We start from the raw sequence: 19491 nt of genomic DNA, 5'->3' as shown, positions 1-19491 counted from the left end.
GGCATAGTTAGCAAATGAAAGATTTTGATAAAGAACAAACAATGTATTTACCTTAAAGTATTCAAAAGTCATAATATATATAGCACTTCATGACATCCGTTCTTACCAATGTACTGTTCTGATAGACACACGTCCAGATCACCCGCTCTCAAAAATCCGCCATCTCACTTCCCCTCATCCACCACTGCTGGCGGCTCACCTCCAACTGCGCAATGCTACGTGCTGTTTACATCCAGCTGCCCAACACTACAATGGCAGACAACAATGCAAACTAGCCACAGACTGCACACAGCATAGCCAGTGATTTTCATACAGAGCGCTACGTGGCGTTACCAATAAGAAAACATGAACAGCCTACTTACACTACATACATCAAAAAAAGTTTTGCATCACCTCGGTTCTGAGAATTCCGGAACCTGTTCAGAAAATTGGAACAGAGTTCAACATAAACATCATTTCCGCCCTTTTTAGTGAAAACCACACATTGCACGTTGTAACACATACAGCGAGACCTTCAGAGGTGGTTGTCCAGATTGCTGTACACACCGGTACCACTAAATACCCGGTAGCACGTCTTCTTGCATTGATGCACACCTGCATTCGTCGTATCATACTATCCACAAGTTCATCAAGGCACTGTGGGTCCTGATTGTCCCTCCCCTCAACGGTGATTCGGCGTAGATCCCTCAGAGTGGTTCGTGAGTCACGTCGTCCATAGACAGTCCATTTCAATCTATCCTAGGTATATTCGATAGGCTTCGACGGCCTCGCCAATATGCTGCCGATCTGATTGCACTATCGGTCGGGGGATGGTATTCACGTATCGTACAGCCGTTACGGTGCCTTCCGTGGCCACCAGCAGCGTACGTCGACCCCACATAATGCCAACCCAAAACGTTAGGGAACCTCCACCTTGTTACACTCTCTGGATAGTGTGTCTAAGGCGTTCAGTCTGACCGGGTTGCCTCCAAACACGTCTCCGACGATTGTCTGGTTGAAGGCATATGGAACACTCATCGGTGAATAGAACGTTATGCCAATCCTGAGCGGTCCATTCGGAAGGTTGTTGGTCCCATCTCTACCGCGCTGCATAGTGTCGTGGTTGCAAAGATGGACTTGACCACGGACATTGGGAGTGAAATTGCGCTTCTTGCAGTCTATTGCACACGACGTCCTGTGGCTGCACGAAAAACATTATTCAACATGGTGGCGTTGTCCTCCGATCCATAATCCGTAGGCAGCGGTCATCCATTGCATTAGTAGCCCCTGGGCGGCCTGAGCGAGGCATGCCATCGACAGTTCCTGTCTCTCTGTATGTCCTCCATTTCCGATCAACATCACTTTGCTTCACCTGAGACAACTGGACACTTCCCTTGTTGAGAGCCCTTCCTGGCAGAAAGGAACAATGAGGACGCGATCGAAATGCGGTATTGACCGTCTAGGCATGGTTGAACTACAGACAACACGAGCCGTGTACATCCTTCGTGGTGGAATGACTGGAACTGATCGGCTGTCGGACCCCCTCTGTCTAATCTTCAGGGTTTTTTGGAACAGGGGCGATGCAAAACTTTTTTTAATGTGTGTAATAGCATTCAAAAAGTTTTAATTAAATCATCGATATATACTCCCTCATCAGAATAAAGCAATGCAGCAAAGTAGCGCCTCAGGGAATTATCTTGTCTTGTTTTCTGCACTCTGAATAAGTCCACAGCCGGCCGCGGTGGCCGAGCGGTTCTAGACGCTTCAGTCCGGAACCGCGCGACTGCTTCGGTTGCAGGTTCTAATCCGGCCTCGGGCAGGGATGTGTGTGATGTCCTTAGGTTAGCTAGGTTTAAGTAGTTCTAAGTTCTAGAGGACTGATGACCTCAGATGTTAAGTCCCATAGTACTCAGAGCCAATAAGTCCACGTAGCTGGGGCGTGCGGTATAGCGGGCATTTCCGTGTGATATGCTACGGAAGGGATCACGGCACTTTTGTTAAACTGAAAGAAAATTGACTATAGTTAATTTATAAGAGACAGACTTTTGCCTTAAGGTCACGGACTAAGAATTCTGGGGAATTGTGTGTGTGAGAAAAAGTAGCGCTAAAAGTATTAAAGTTTATTACATGCCGAATTACTGATAATATGATCTGTAGACTATATGAAGGGACGTGAAACAATATAACGACGGGACTGGGCACTTAGCTTTGTGAAAATGTATGAAGTATGAAGTCTGTATCGAAGTACAGTAATGGACGATAGTTCTTGCTGTAATATCTTTGAGAGGCAAACTATAAAAATCGCAGACATTTTATTTGCCGCAAGTGCTGAGAGTAATAGTAGGATCAACCCTCCTTTTTCTTCTATACAAAACGCAATCATTCATGATCATGTAACTATTATTACGTGTTGTTAATAAAAAACAGAAGTTATTTCCGTAATTATGTCGGTATTAGTGAATAATAATTAACAACCAAAGACGTTATTAACTATCTTGACTTCAGTAACGAAACAAGAAATGAAGGGTGATCGACTGTGCAAAAAGTTACATTAATTATCATGAAAACCGGAAATTTAATCGCTGTTACAGTGAAGACGTTTGTGGCCACTCCATCTGATGTACCGATATAACTAAAAGTCGTGCATTTACAGTAGATAACAACTTTAATATCGTATGTCAGAGAAGACGATGATAGCAGATCGACGGAGGGTGACCACACATTTCCACAATCGTATCACCAAAATTCGAATTTGGCTGCTTTAGAAGGGTTGAAAAGTGCCTGACAGATCTGTCACTCAGGACACATCCAGTAACTAGTTGAAGCGTTTCCTTCTACAATTTATAGTACAAGACAAAGGACCGAGACGTTACTGTTATGAAAACCTTTCACAGTGCGTCACAGCAAATAAAAATACCGAAAAATATTGATTGTTAATTCAGGTATGTGACGGGTGAGAGAAACGTTGAAAAACGGCAAACCTCAGCAAAAAGTGTAGAGTAGTGAAATTAATGAATAGTGTCAAAAGATGTAAGTTATGTGTTCATGTAATTATCAGGTTACTGCCTATTAATTTTGTGAGAGACGATATTAATCAAGCCATTGAAGCAACTGCCGACGTCTTTGTTCGAAGGTAATTGACCTAACATGATTCTTACATAAAAATGTAAGTAAAGGAAAAAATGGAATGATAGGCATTCGATTGCAGAATAGGTCTGCTCATAGATATTGAATAGGTAACAAGAGAACACGTAATGTGTTTGGCGCTTTTACCCTCTAACAGTTCATCACCAATCCTTTCTTTACGGCCTCTGAAAAGAAAGATGCAATATTAATACCAAGTTACGTTTATTGTCGTGGGAAATAATCAGGTCTGCTACTAAATTCCACTTACACATTTAAAAAAAATCTTATATTTACATGAAGTTATGATACATGGAAACACCTGTGTTTACTCTACAAGAGCCAGACGAAAAACAATGCCACCGAATGGCCAGAATAATTCAAGTACCGTTTCATTTGTTTTACAGCAAAAGATATATTAAAAATGCGCAGAAAAACTGGCTAACCCTCAAATGTAAAAACTTAGCTATGTGTTGCTATATGTCGCTAGGTACGGGAACTATCAAAACTGACATTGGTCTCACCCCTAAATATTCTATATGATATTTATTGATGAGACGAATGTCAGTTTTGATAGTTCCCGTACCCGGCAACAGATGGCAAATCTAATCTCTAAGTTTTTACATTTGAAGGTTAGCCCGTTTTTCCGCGCATGTCTTCATATAGAGTTCGTATCCGTTTGGCCTCTTTAGTAAGCAATTATAATTATGATTTTAATTACAAGACGTGTATTTTCAATACGATCACGATTTCTGTCCGTTTTCGTACAGTCACCAGCAGTGGCCTGTTCTCGTCCAGGCACTTTTTTCTTTGACCATAGACTTTGCGCAATACTGCACCCCTCCTCTGTACTTCCACCGTCGGAGGGTGGCACGGAACTTAATGTTCCACCGCCACATCTTCAATGTGCTATGCTTGGCTGTAATTCAACTGTTGTTTTGAGTTTCCTCTCACTTGTCCAACAAGACAGTTGGACTGGATCTGAAGCGGTGACTCTGTGTATTAGTAAACTGGCAAAAAAAGACGTGTTTATACAGAAAAACAAAAACAGAAATTCACCACATATCACAGTATTAATATATTTCTATTGATATATTTTCATCTCTCACTTCAGACGGTTGTGAAGTCACATGAGAGCAAAGCATATATGTATTTTATAGCTACCATATATGACACTATATAGTCCACGTCCGAAGCTAATCGAATAAGATGTTAAAGTTGGGAATTAACGCATTGGGCAAGTGGAAAAAAGGTGTAAAATAGTCTGTTACTGAAAATTCATGCTTCTTTATTAGAAGCTATAGTCAATCTGAAATTATACTGCTCTCAGAAACCTTGTTACTTCCGTCCTCAAATTTGCTGGACATGTCTTTAACTAACACGAAAACCGGAATACAGAGATAATATTTTGAAATTCAGCCACGAGATTTCAGTCTAATGAGGCTGGCGATGGTGGGTAACAGAAAGTGGCTTCACGAAGTAAAGACGACTTTTACTTTAAGTGGCATTGTAAAAAAAGTGTCATCAAGTGAGTGATGCCGCAGAAATTTGGATGTTTCCGCATCCAACTTCGGTGACGCCGTTCAAGTGACGGCCGAGTAGCGTTACTTTGTTTACGTGTAGAAACCTGGATTTAGGCCTGTGTTACATGAGAACGAATGAGTGTACTATGGTTGAGACTGTATAGCAATCGTATACATAACGTGTCAGCTGACCAATCCAGTTTAGTCACTGGATTATTGATCACTTGCAGTGTAGACTATAGCCCGCAGATTGGTTCATTGTTCAACGCGGGGTTTACTCTGCAGTACTGCTGTGCACAGGTAAGTCGGCCGGAGTGGCCGAGCGGTTCTAGGCACTACAGTATGGAACCCAGCGACCTCTAAGGTCGCAGGTTCGAATCCTGTCTCGGGCATGGATGTATGTGATGTCCTTAGGTTAGTTAGATTTAAGTAATTCAAAGTTGTAGGGGACTGATGACCTCAGAAGTTAAGTCTCATAGTGCTCAGAGCCATTTGAACCATTTTTGTGCACAGGTAACGTGACCATGAGGCCGCACATGGGCCGCAACCTGCCGATGCTGATGTGGTGGTACAACGGGCAGCCGGAGCAGACGCCCTACTACCAGCTGACGTACGTGCTCATGTGCTATTGGCTGATGCTCATCTACCTGGCGTGCGATGTACAGGACGCCTTCTACGTAACGCTCATCATCTACCTGTCGGCGCAGCTGACCATGCTCAACGCCGCTCTGACCAACGCTCTGCACCCAGGGGATGGCGAGGACGCCCACACTTCTTCTGAGAGGAGGCAGCTTCCATCCAGAGGCTGGCGTGGTGACACCGAGAGCGTCGTACCGACGAAGCGCAGTGGCCGCGACAGGCTTGTCGAATGCATTCGGTTCCATCAGGAAATTATAAAGTTCCGTAACGCCCTACAGTTGAACACAGACGCTTGTTAACACATTTAAGATGCCATATAACGCGTATCTTGTGAGGCAACGTATTTTCCATAAAGGTATTGTATTGTATTGTATGTTAACCGGGGGCCTAGAAATGACGGAGAGGCTCCGTCTCCGCCGCAGCCGCAGTGGTCCACAACCCCACGTCGACTACCGCAGTCCACTTCACCCCTCCGCCGCCCCCACACCGAACCACTCTTTCAGGGTTATTGCGCGGTTCGGTCCCCGCTGCCCTCCCCCCCCCCCCCCCCCCCCCCTCCCTCCAGGGAACGTCTCACCCCAGACGAGTGTAGCCCCTATGTTTGCGTGGTAGAGTAATGGTGCTGTACGCGTACGTGGAGAACTTATTTGCGCAGCAATCGTCGACATAGTGTAGCTGAGGCGGAATAAGGGGAACCAGCCCGCATTCGCCGAGATAGATGGAAAACCGCCTAAAAACCATCCACAAACTGGCAGGCTCTCCGGACCTCGATACAAGTGCGCCAGGCGGATTCGTGCCGGGGACCAGGCGCTCCATCCCACTCGGAAAGCTGTGCGTTAGATCGAACGGCTAACCGGGCGGGCTCCATACAGGGTAAGTCGCGTTAAGTGGTCATTTACAAGTTATTTAAAGCGCGAAACTAATCGAGTGCAAACGTCTCCTTTGCACCGAAGCGGACGTGCGACAGCGAAAGAGGTTTTTTCCTGGTATAAACGCTAAGCGCGCGTTAGCGAACGGCTTTCGGTCGTGTTCGGTTTACATTCGCTTGTGTTCGCTCGCGTTCCGCTCGTTGTCGGTCTTCTAGCGGAGTTCACGGCGCCCGCTTCTGGTCTAGGAAAACAGAAAACTTGAGTCCGCTGTGTTATCTACTTTTGTTGTTTTTCACATGAGTTGCGTGAGAGACGGAGTGGTCCGAAGATAATTTAATATTACTGATAGAAGAATGTAGTTATCATACGTGCTTGTGGGATCCAATAGATACACGGAACAAGTGCCGACGGAAAGGAAATGCTGGATGATTATAAGCCAACCAGTAACTTGCGTAGTAAATTTTCAGACCATGTACACTGCTCATGTAGCTATTGTATTTGATGTTCACTCTGCGGCTCAACTGTGTGATGGCTGGAAAACATATTTGCTACCCGTCTGCCACATATTTAGATGATTTTGTACTTGTCTGGGACACTCAGTTCAATAGACCTTGGCGATGACTTCATTTCACAGTCTAATTATACCCAGCATGTAAATAATATTATTTCGATAATTTTTAATCTTACATTGGAATGGTATAATGACTTTAAATTTGGTTCCTTATCACTTTCCATGCATTTGTATGCTGATTAAAATTCATGATACACGAAAGAAATAATCATTCTCGGTACTTACATTCATTACTGTTTCTTAGAATACATTCCTTGTGTTAACGTACAAGCATTCTCGAGTACAAAATAAACATGAGAGTGTACAAGATACACAGAACAACGTGCGACGATGATAACGACGTAAGAACTATCCACATTACAAAACCAGGGTACACATGTTTCAGTATATATTATTATATTTCATTCTGATAGGTATGACTGTCAGTTTAACAGTCCACGTCTTCTAGTGGCTTATTCTTATACAGGGTGGTCGGAAATTCCCGTTACAAACTTCTAGGACATGTAGAGGGTAGTGAGTACAGAACATTTTGAATAGGAACCCATGTCCGGGATCGTATCGTTTCCGTTCTAGGACAGTTTCAGTTCAGATGTGTACCTCGTCAACGTCTGCTTAAGGCAAGAGAAACGTCTCAGAGTCCTCTGTCCTGGTATGCAACAGGGTAGACACGATGACGTGTACTACGTCATACGATCCCCAGATGTCACTTATTGTCCGCTTTGCTGTGAGACCGAGTCAATACCTGTGCATCACCGATAGAGGAAACAAGGTGCAGTACACGTTTGCGGAATACACAGACATGCTGCTTGTGTATGGCGTAGCTGGAGGTAACGGAAGAGCTGCTAATCGGCTGTATCACGGACGTTTCCGACACCGTCACACTCCATCGCACTAACTGTTTTCCCAAGTTACACAACGGCTACGAGAAACAGGTACCTTCACCGTGAGGAGGCAGGACTGTGGTGCTCCACGGCGACGCTGCACCGCCGCTGCGTCGCATTGAAGATAGCGCGTCAACGAGTTCGCGAACAATAGCCAGCGCAATGGCTGTTAGTCACAGTACCGTCTTGGACGTCCTGCTTGAGCAACAATTACATCCGTACCACTTACAAAGGGTACCCTCTATGGGTCCAGCAGACTTTCCACAACGCGTCGCCTTCAGCACATGGTTCCTGCACCGTTGCATCGACTAACCCCTGTTTCCACGTCGAGTTCTCTTCACAGCTGAATGTAGGTTCACAAGCGATAGTGTTCTGAATGCTCGAAATAGCCATGTCTGGGCAGAAGAAAACCCCCATGCCACGCATGTTCAGGAATTTCAAGAAAGGTTTGGAATTAACGTGTGGACAGGTATTCTGGATCGCCATGTGATCGGGCCGTACCTCCTTCCAACCAAGCTCACGGGTCCCGCATACTTAGTCTTCCTACGAAAGGTAATGGACCCGTTCTTGGAAGCTGTGCCATTGAATGTACGTCAGGAAATGCGGTTTCAGCGTGATGGAGCATCACCTCACTTTTCACTGGCTGTCCGGAGACATCTCAGCAGACGGCATGGTGAGAGATGGCTAGGCCGTGGTGGTCCAACCGCGTGGCCGCCATGATCGCCGGATTTAACCCCTATAGACTACTTATTGTGGGGTCATATGAAGAGCCTTATTTATGAGATACCTGTAGAGACAGAGGAAGATCTGCTGGCACGAGTTCTGGCCGCCACACAAGACACTGAAGAGACACCAGGTGAGATGGAGAGAGTGTACCAGAACATGCTTCGGAGGTACAATGTGTGTCACAACGTTGGTAGTCGCCACATCAAGCCGCTGTTTTAATGCATCGGTGCGTTGCGGCTGGTGCGGGAGATGCTGGGTTCTTGTTGTTGTCGACTAATGTAAACCATAAGGTGTAAGTTGTGATGCAGATGCATAAGTAATAACGGAACGAGTCAGTATTCTTTTCAAATTATGCTGGGTCACCCCTAAGTACATTCCTCAAGTGGTTGTGGATGAGATTATCATCTGCATTGAAACTGTCGTAGAACGGAAACGATACGCTTCCGGACATGAGTTCCTATTCAAAATGTTACGTACTCACTACCCTCTACATGTCCTAGAAGTTTGTAACGGGACTTTCCGACCACCCTGTATAATGTAGCACGAATTTTATGTGTTCAGTACATAAACGTTTTTTCAAAATCAAATGTGCAACATGATGTAGACATACCTGTGAGTAACTTTATGTAACAGAGCATATAACCGAATCCTTGATACAAAGTAAGTCGGTGTTAAGTTGTCTGTCGGACACTCTCCAGTGACACGAACGTGACAATTTGTCAAAAGCCTGAACAACCACCTTTTGCAGTGCCGGCTGCTGTGAGACCTGCAGGAAGAAAGTCACTGACGTTCTGGAAGGTACCGACAGGCAGGCGGAGCCACATCCATTTCAGTGCCGTGGCCAGCTGCATTAGGTTTCTAGGTAGAGAGTCCACCTCTCGAACAACCCGATCGAGGTGGTTCCACAGATTCTCGATTGGGTTGAAAATTGGCGTGGTTCAAATGGCTCTGAGCTTAACATCTGAGTCATCAGTCCCCTAGAACTTAGAACTACTTAAACCTAACTAGCCTATTCACAACACACACATCCATGCCCGAGGCAGGATTCGAACATGAGACCGTAGCAGTCGCTCGGTGCCGGAATGAAGAGACTAGAACCGCTCGGCCTCCGCGTCAGGCTGAAATTTGGCGTGTTTGTGACCTGGAGAGTACGGTAATCTCATCTTGCTGTTCTTCAAACCACTCACGTACACTGCGAGCTGTGTGACAGATTGTATTGACTTATGCCATTGTTTTGACATTGGTAGATGCCATCGCGCCGAGGAAAAGCTAACTGCATGCTACTAGAGGTCGGCACGGTTCCCGAGAATAGATGCATACTTGCGTTGATCCTCTGTGCGTTCCAGAATGACATGCCCCACTGAATGCCACGGACACGTTCCCCAGGCCATAAAGCTCCATCCTCGCGCCTGAACACTTCTCACGGTCATTGCAGTGTGTTTGCTTTCAGACGTTTCACGTCGTATACTCCAAGGACCATTTGTCCGATGGAGGATGAAGCGCGCTTCATCTGAAAAGGTCACTTATCGCTACTCAGTGGACATCCATTTGCTGTTTTGGTGTGCAAATTCCAGCCTTAGTCGCCGATGAGTTTCGATAGAAAGCATGGATGCGTGAACCAGACGCCTGCTGCGGAGGCCCATATGCAGCAACGTTCGCAGAACTGCCGTTGATCAGACGCTGTTACTGATGGCTCTCGATCTTCCACCATAACCGAGTCCATCAACATGAGGTAGCTAATATGAGGTAGCCAAGGAGGTGGAAATGTGGGTTCTACTATGCCAAGACTGCTCGGTAGCTACAACAGGAAAACACAATTAATTAGCAGGAGTACAAAATGATAAAGTATTTATTACTTAACTTTGTTGTATTCCATCTGTTGGTTGACAATTATAGAAGACGCGACTAGACTAAGCGTCTGTAGAGTGACGTAATTTACAAGTCACAAATCAGGCAGTGACGAATTAATCTCTCGTAATCTTGAATGTCGAATCCGGTGAATTTGAAGACTAACTTGGAACTGGGTTGCAAAGACGTGATGGCGGCAATGACTGAGCTACAGACGATGACTAACATCGGCGCTGGCTGACCACTGAGCGCGGCTACGAACTATAGACTGGCACAACTGCACTGTACTACACTCTTGCTACACATGAAGTGGCCTAGCGGCGCCTCGCGGCGAGCATAAGTGCTCTTTGACTAGCACAGCCGTTCTTCTGTTTCGTTTATAGAGAGAATCGCATCCGGAGGATAGATATCTCAGTCGGCGGTGTGGTAGTATGACTTACTACGAGGGTCACTCCAAAAGAAATGCACACAAATTTTTTTTAAATCCATCTTTTATTCTACATGTTTGAAAGTTTTACTGTGTGTAGATAAATCCTATAGGAAGAATATTTTCATTTCTCCACATAATTTCCATCCCTCTCAACTGCCTTACGCCATCTTGGAACCAGCGCCTGTATACCCGCACGGTAAAATTCTGGATCAACCTGTTGCAGCCACTGTTTGGCAGCGTGCACAAGGGAGTTATCATCTTCAAACCTTGTTCCACGAAGAGAGTCTTTTAGTTTCCCAAAGAGATGATAGTCACGTGGTGGTAGGTCAGGAATGTAAGGCGGGTGTTTAAGCGTTGTCCATCCGAGTTTTGTGGTCGCTTCCATGGTTTTTTGACTGACATGTGACCGTGCATTGTCGTGCAACAGCAAAACATCCTGCTTTTGCCGATGTGGTCGAACACGACTCAGTAGAGCTTGAAGTTCCTTCAGTGTCGTCACATATGTATCAGAAATTATGGTGGTTCCACTTGGCATGATGTCCACAATCAAGAGTCCTTCGGAATCGAAAAACACCGTAGACTTAACTTTTCCAGCAGAAGGTGTGGATTTGAATTTTTTTTCTTGGGTTAATTTGCGTGATGCCACTCCATTGCTTGCCTCTTCGTCTCTGGTGAAAAATGATGGAGCCATGTTTCTTCACCTGTCACAATTCTTCCAAGAAATTGATCTCCACCATTCTCATGCTGTTCCAAAAGTTCGCTGCATATCGTTTTTCTTGTTTCTTTGTGAGCCACTGTCAACATCCTGGGAATCCACCTGGCACAATCCTTTTTTAACGCAAACACTTTCAGTATTCTGCAAACAATTCCTTCCCTTATCCCAATGTAGCGTGACAATTCGTTCACTGAGTTACGTCTGTGGGCAGTCACCAATTCGTTAACTCTATGCACATTCCAGAATGAGATTTTCACCCTGCAGCGGAGTGGTCGCTGATACTTCCTGGCAGATTAAAACTGTGTGCCGGATCGAGACTCGAACTCAGGCATTTGCCTTTCACAGGCAAGTGCTCTACCATCTATTTTTTCCGCTTCTGTTTGTTACATCTGCTTGGGGCGGACGTCGTAAGACATCCGTTTAAGTTCATTGTTGATCGATTAACTCAGTTTTTTATTACAGAGGGCAGCTAACCCTCTGACCGAACACGCTAAGCTACCGTGCCGGCTACCAACTGAGCTATCCAAGCACGATTCACGCCCCGTCCTCACAGATCTACTTCTGCCAGTATCTCGTCTCCTACCTTCCAAACTTCACAGAAGCTCTTCTGCAAAGTTTGCTCTGCTTCTGCCAGTACCTCGTCTCCAACCTTCCAAACTTTACAGAAGCTCTTCTGCAGTTTGGAAGGTAGGAGACGAGGTACTGGCAGAAGTAGAGCTGTGAGGACGGGGCGTAAATCGTGCTTGGGTAGCTCAGTTGGTAGAGCACCTGCCCGCGAAAGGCAAAGGCCCGAGTTCGAGTCTCGGTCCGGCACACAGTTTTAATCTGCCAGGAAGTTTCTATGCACATTGTCTGGAGTGTGTGCAGTACAAGGCCTGCCGCTGCGAGGACAATCCCCAATATTGCCGTGCCCGTTTTCATCATGTAAACTGCTTGCCCACCGACTAACTGTAGTGCGATCGACAGCATATCTCCATACACCTTTTTCAACCTCTTGCGGATGTTTCCCACTGTCTCGCTTTCACAGCACAGGAATTTTATGACAGCACGTTGCTTCTGACGAGCGTCAAGTATAGCAGCCACCTTGAAGACATGCTGTGACGGCGCCACTCACGGGAACAGGTTGAACTAAGTCCGAAAACAAGCGGGAAGGATGTATCAACACACTGTAAAACTTTCATACAAGCACAATGACAACTGTATTTTTACTAAAATAGTGTACATTTCTTCTGGAGTGACCTCACAGTTGCTACGTCCTGGTTTATCTGGGCGGTCAGTTGCTCAACAGCTGCACCTCCATTCACCCGTACACACCTCCGTAGCTGTTGTTCACTCCTGTCATCTATGGCCTGCGGTGCACCACAGTCGCGTCACTGCCGCTTTTCGATAGTGCCATTTTGTCATGCACGGTATACTTTATTCGCGGTGCCACGCGAATAATTTACAAACTTAAACGTTTCGGAAATGCCCGAAAGCCAATGAGTATCCCCTTTGCAACATCAGAAAATTGCTCCGTTTCCGCATTACAAGGGCTGCACGGTTTCCCGCGAAACCACAACGCGCTTCATATAATCTCCACCGCTAGTTCTGCCATCTACTGTCTGTGAGTATTGTTGCAAGCTGCACATTATGCAGTATGTAATATTTCTACAGGCTTGATAGCCAAACATGATTCCTTCAGTGTGAATGCAGATCAGCTTTCGTTTCCTCTCGCAGGAATGCAGGTCGCTCAGCGAGAGAGGGTGCCTGGACGATTGGCGTACGACGAATTGGCAATTTGGGTCGGTCGGTATTCGTGTATGGATGGCAGAGACGATTAAGGCATCCGTTCTACAGAAGCGGAACAGCCATGTTCGGGTCTCAGTTCGATACAAGTTATCAGCTTGCATCATTGATTAATTTCAATACCGTGATGCGGCCACCGTCGGAAAAATTCGCTGAATATCGATCCGCACTATTTGTTCCATGGGATGCTTCACCTGAAACAGTTCCCTCGCTGCAAGCAACCTTCAAGCGCCGGCACAGTAACTCAGCGTGTTCGGTCTGAGGGCTGTGTGCTCTCTGTAATAAAAAAAAAACTGAGTCAAGGAATCAACGATCAACTTGAACGGATGTCTTGTGACGTACGCCCAGACCAAACGCAACGAACTACGTCGGCACGGTAGCTCAGCGTGTTCGTTCGGAGAGCTGTTTGGTCTCTGTAATAAAAAAGTGAGTGAAAGGATCAACAACGAACTAGAACGGATATCATGTGACGTCCGCAACGACCAAACAATGATCTGGAAAAAAAAAGAGGCGCATGCATTTGCTGAAGGACTCGCAGCCCCCGGGGATTAGACAGCCCCGTTCAAACATCGCTGCTGGAGGGAAGTCTAGTTTGCAGATGTTGCGATTCGTAGTCTCAACATAAGGAAAGCACAGCGCACTAAATCTGGATGACTGCACGGGGATCTAAACCACAGTCCTAAAGAAAACGAGTAAAGTGAACCTTCCTGGGATCTTCAAATACTGTGCCGTACCAGAGCCTTGTCTTTCGTGCACAGTGCTCTTACAGGTTGAGCATTCCAACGCGACTCACGATTCGCCCTCACAGCTCTACCTCGACCAGTACCTCTCTCCTAATTTCCAAGGTTAATGGAATTTCATCTGCATACCTTTAGGACTAGCATTTCGAAAGAAAGGATACTGATTAGAAATGGCTTAACTATAACCCACAAGACTGTTCCTATAAATCTTCCACTCTTCAGCGGATTGTGCGCTGTTACGAAACTTTCTGGCAGATTAAAACTGTGTGCCCGATCGGGACTCGAAGGCACAACGACATCTTTCTAGGACAATGCTCTTACAGAATGAGCTATCAAGATACGACTTAGGACGCGCTCTCAGAGCTTTACTCAGCCCTCTGACTGATTTTCGGCGGCCTGCCACGAGTTTCTCTCTCTTTATCTCAGAGTTTAACTTACACCCAACCCCATCTATTATGAGGGTCATACTGAAAGTAAGGTCCAGTCGTGTGCGAAATGGAAATCACGGCGAAAATCCGAAGAAGCTTTGCACGGATGTGTTGCGCAGTACCTCTAGTATGCCCATCGACGGCGTCACATCCCTCTTTTCAGCTCGGAGTGCACGGTGAGCCAGTGAAGATGCGTCAAGTTTGGGCCTGATGAGAGATTTCGCCAGATGTCATGCCGCTCACATAACATAGATGTAATGCGTCTCCTTCTTCATGACAATTCTCAGCCGCACTCTGCAAGGGCGATGAATATGTTCCTGCAGCGTTTTCGATGGGAAGCGTTTGATCATCCACTATACAGCCCGCAACTGGCTCCCGCTGAGTTTCATCACTGGTCACATAAACCGCTGCCTAGGAACACAACAGTTTGGCAAACACAAAGAGTTGCAGACAAGCGTAGAAAATTGGCAGAAAGCACAGGGTAGTTTTTTTTCTTTATTGTTATTTTTACACCTTCACAGGAAAGGTAGGCCGGCAGCGGCCTATCTATGCCGCTCTTCGGCTACAAATAACACATACAGCCTAATGAGAGCAAAAAAAAAAAAAAAAAAAAAAAAAAACACGGCGGATAAAAAACAGTAGTCAAACATATTAAAATACATGTACCCGTTCACAGGCACATTGTCCAAATAAAGACGTTCAGCACTTGCACACAAACAGAGAAGACAGAAATTACACACGTGATTGGTTGAGCACAAATGGAGAGACACTTAAACACTAACAAAAAGACACACACAAACACTGGCGACGATTTCCGGCGCATGAAGATTCACTGTCACGCACAAAGCCAGCGACCTGCCAAAGGGAAAAGGTGTGGGTAGGAGGGGGAGGTTGTAGATGCCAGTGGCAGAGGAGAAGGGAGGGGGAGAGAAGAAGGTGGGAGGTAGGGGAAGCTCGGGGATAGAGGAGGGAGAGAAGGGAGAAGGGTTCCCTGGGGTAAAAACACAGGGGAAGGAAGGGGAGGATCAAAGTTGGTAGGAGGGGTAGATGGAGAGGATGAGGGAATCATCAGAGAGGGGGAGTTGGTGGAAGCCACCTTGGGCAAGGGTATAGAGTGTGGGAGAGATGGAGAGCAGGTGGGATGTGGGAGCACAGGCGCAGCAGTGGACAGGGGTGGGAAAGGATGGGAGAGACAAGCAGGTGAGGGGGATCAAGTTTGCGGGAGGTGTAGAGGATACGTATCCGTTCCAGGAAAAGGAGGAGGTCATACAGGATCCGCGTGGGGGAGGGGAGGTGGATGCGATGGGCATGGCGTTACAGGATTTGAAGCGATTTGTTGAAGGTAGGAGGGGCAGAGATCCAGGTGGGATGGGCATAGCAGGGGATAGGGCGGATGAGGGATTTATAGGTGTGGAGGATGGTGGAGGGGTCCAGACCCCATGTGTGGCCAGAAAGGAGCTTGAGGAGGCGGAGTCGGGAGTGTGTCTTAGGTTGGATTGTTCGGAGATGGGGGGTCCAGTGGGGAGGTCAAGGGTGACGCCAAGGTACTTGAGGGTGGGGGTGAGGTTGATAGGACGGCCGTATATGGTGAGACAGAAATCGGAAGGAAGGGGTGGTTTTGCCTACAATGATCGCCTGGGTCTTTGAAGTATTGACCTTGAGCACAGGGTAGGTACAACGCTACGAAAAATGTCTAAGTTGGACCGCCAGTTATGTAGAGAAGTAACTGAAAGATGTACGAGTAGCTAACTGCTGGAAGCAAAACACTTTTGATTTTCGCAGTGGTTTCCGTTTCGCGATCGATCGGACCTTACTTTCCTACTAGCTCTCGTATTGGTTGCATATGCCATTCCAGTCGCATTAAGTTGACCACTATCTACGTTCGATGTCAATGGACAATAACCAATCGCGGGCGGCACATGGCAGCACCAGAGGGTATATAAAGGGTGCCGAGGGACGCAGAAATCAGTGCTGTCATGGTCGTCATCCGGAAAGGGAGCGATTTATCTGATGTCCAAAAGGGCGTGATCATTGGATTTCTGGTCAGAGGTGGCTAAGTTTGTAAACTGTCGCATGCCACCGCTGTTAAAGCACACCTTGCATGTCAAAATAGCGCTATCATAAACCGCCCCGAGGCAACTGTGCTGCACCTAGTGCCATAGATGATACGGCGAACGACGACCACGGAGATGTGTACGGGCGAATAGCAGTGCCACTGTCGTGTAACTGATTGCCGAGATGAACCAAGGGGCTACCAATAGTGTTTTCTCAAAGACTGTTCAGCGAACGTTGCTGCGTGTGAGCCATCGCAGTAGACGCCTGGTTCATCGTCTCATACTGACTCCTGTTCATCGACGACGGAGGCTGGAATTTGCACCAATACTGCAACTGTACGCCCACCGAATGGAGAGTCGTAGCCTTTTCAGATGAATCACATGCTCCAAAGCACAGATGACCGTCGGTGTGTACAGTTCTGCAAAGCTCCAGGTCGGACGAGGGAATGTTTCCGTGGCATACCCTGGATAATCTCGTCATTCTGAAAGTCCCAATGGACTAACACAAGTGTGCATCTTTCGTTGGGGCCCATGCCACATGGACTTTATTTTTTCCTCGACACGATGGCATCTACTAGCTGGACAATGCAACGTGTCACACAGCTTACTGTGTACATCTACATCATCTACTGACTGCCCTGCAAGTCACACTTAAGTGCGTGGTTCGGAGAACACCAGCACGAGTTTCCCATACCCCCCTGGCCACCAAAATCCTTCGATTAAAACCCAATCGGAATCTGTAGGACCAACTCGATTGGGCTGTTCACGCAATGGATCGTCAACAGAGAAACCTGGCGCAGCTGGCCACAGCACTGGAAGCGGCATGTCTCCACGTCCCTGTCGATAACTTCCAACATCTCAATGACTCTCTTCTTGTACGTCAACGCTGCAAAAGGTGGTCATTCAGTCTCTGACAGGCGGCCTGCCTAATCTTCCTCAGCCTGCATCTCAAATGACCATAGGAGTAAAATGAAAGAAAACAGAGCTTAAACAGGCACTTATCTTACTTCCCGTCTACTATTTACGAACAAAACTGGATGAGAGCAATGTCGCCAGATGCAGTGTGGGAACGACTGAAGTATTCCCTACACCATACGACACTGGGTGACTTGCGTAGCGTAAAGGTGACTGTAGTTTCACATCAATTTTTTCTCCTGAGTTTCTGAATAAGGATGTATTCGTTGTCTTATAATGAGCACATTTTGAGTGATGGCGAGTTATTGAGCACTTAGACTAAAGTAATGGTTCAAATGGCTCTGAGCACTATGGGACTTAACATCTGTGGTCATCAGTCCCCTAGAGCTTAGAACTACTTAAACCTAACTAACCTAAGGACATCACACACATCCATGCCCGAGGCAGGATTCGAACCTGCGACCGTAGCAGTCGCGCGGCTCCGGACTGAGCGCCTGGAACCGCTAGACCACCGCGGCCGGCAAAGTAATGTTAGTATAAGACATTAGTAACCACTAAAATGAGTAATACAGGTTTATTTGTATCTTCAGAGTTTCAGGAGACGACTGCGTGAATACTTAAAGATATACAGAGCATTACTCCAAGTTTTTAACTCACATAAAAGATCTCTACATGAGCACCATTAGTGACTCAGAACGTCAGTATGGGTGTACAATTAATTGAACTCGTTGCAATCAACTGAACTCGTTGCCGCGCATCCCGCTTTGGAAATCTGTTTATCTGGTTGCCCATCCACAGGTGCGAAACAATTCAATGCGACAATGCGGAGTGTATTAAGGTATTTGTGTACACTTTCTAACACGCCTGCCCTCTGGTGGTGCGTTCTGCAATTACGTCTCAGCACGTATTACGAATCGAAAGTTCGAGAGATACTCTATCCATTGATTCGTGTCCTTTTAAAGGTTCCATTCCTAACCCGCTAAAAACAGAACCCTTATAGGATCACGCTGTTGCCGTCCGTCTCTCTACCCGACTGTCAAAAAACTGTTTTCTCAGGACCGGGTAGGCGTATCAGTTTGAAATATATGCCCATACTAGGGTTTACGGTCTCTTGGCGGTTAAACAAAGTCACTGCAGTCAAAAGATACTGCCATTTGCGTCACATATTGCGATACTCGCAAACTCTTTCGTTGAAACTCATGGGGAGCTTCCCGTTGACCTACAGTCATGAAATTTGGCAATAAGCAAGATGAATAAAAATCAGAAAATAGTTATTTTACAATCATATTACACGAGTCTTTTTTATCGTTTGTAATCCGACTTCAAACTTAAAATTAAAACATTATCGAATGTCTTGGATTTTCCGAGATTGATACCAGTATGTGTCGATAACAGGCAAAAATCGTCGAGATTACCAGCGTCCAGTATTGATGAATTGTCTACATACATAACTAAATTTGTGCGGAACCCTTAGGACGTGAGCCCTACTCAAACTTTGTACTCGCAGACACGAGCAAATCTATGCAGTCACTTCAATACGACCATTATGTGTAACTTACTGACGAGCTAATACATTAAGATCACTTGCTTTATTCTATTATGTTCCGCTTTGGGTCACATTACAGCAGGATTCTGCGTGTAATGGAGTTGACATGTCGTTGGTAGCTTTCCAGAGGAACATGGCACCATGTTTCGACGCACAGGCCACGTATTTCGCTTCAGTTACGATCCGATGATTTGTGTTCGTGCAGCTCGAATGACTGGACCGAAAGTGAGTACACTACCAGACTCCTGAATCCACTGCATCACGATTCCGGCCTTGGGTCAAGATCTCATCTTTCTAGAAGAGGGCACCGGGGAAGACATAAAGCGTGAAGAGATGCGTACCTCGCCCACAGCTATCGCGATGCCTTTGATTACCGCCACAGGTCCCATAGAAGCCTAGGTGAATGTTCTTCAGTGCATAATACTGCCCTGGCTGCGTTCGTGACGCAGTGCATGTTTTCAACAATCGTTCGCCAGGATGACGGCAGATCTGGTCACGACCAAACAATGGTTCAAATGGCTCTGAGCACTATGAGACTTGACTTCTGAGGTCATCAGCCCCCTAGAACTTGGAACTACTTAAACCTAACTAACGTAAGAACATCATACACGTCCATGCCCGAGGCAGGATTTGAACCTGCGACCGTAGCGGTCGCCCGGTTCCAGACTGTAGCGCCTAGAACCGCTTGGCCACAGGTCACGACCATCGACCAGGTGTAG

General features: G+C 46.4%; 1 protein-coding gene across 1 annotated transcript in view; it reads left to right on the top strand.

Annotated features, from left to right (window-relative positions):
• LOC126285191 (odorant receptor 67c-like) overlaps positions 1-19491 on the top strand; it is a 140634-nt gene that overhangs the window by 85125 nt on the left and 36018 nt on the right. Inside the window, exon 5 of the mRNA XM_049984498.1 lies at positions 5139-5523. Coding sequence (XP_049840455.1) covers positions 5139-5523 — 385 coding nt within the window. The remainder of the gene's footprint in view (positions 1-5138; positions 5524-19491) is intronic.

Source organism: Schistocerca gregaria, chromosome 8, assembly GCF_023897955.1.
Source record: "Schistocerca gregaria isolate iqSchGreg1 chromosome 8, iqSchGreg1.2, whole genome shotgun sequence".
Classification (NCBI taxonomy): domain Eukaryota; kingdom Metazoa; phylum Arthropoda; class Insecta; order Orthoptera; family Acrididae; genus Schistocerca; species Schistocerca gregaria.
The sequence above is the reverse complement of the archived record's forward strand: the minus strand, read 5'-3'. Positions and strand labels throughout refer to the sequence as shown.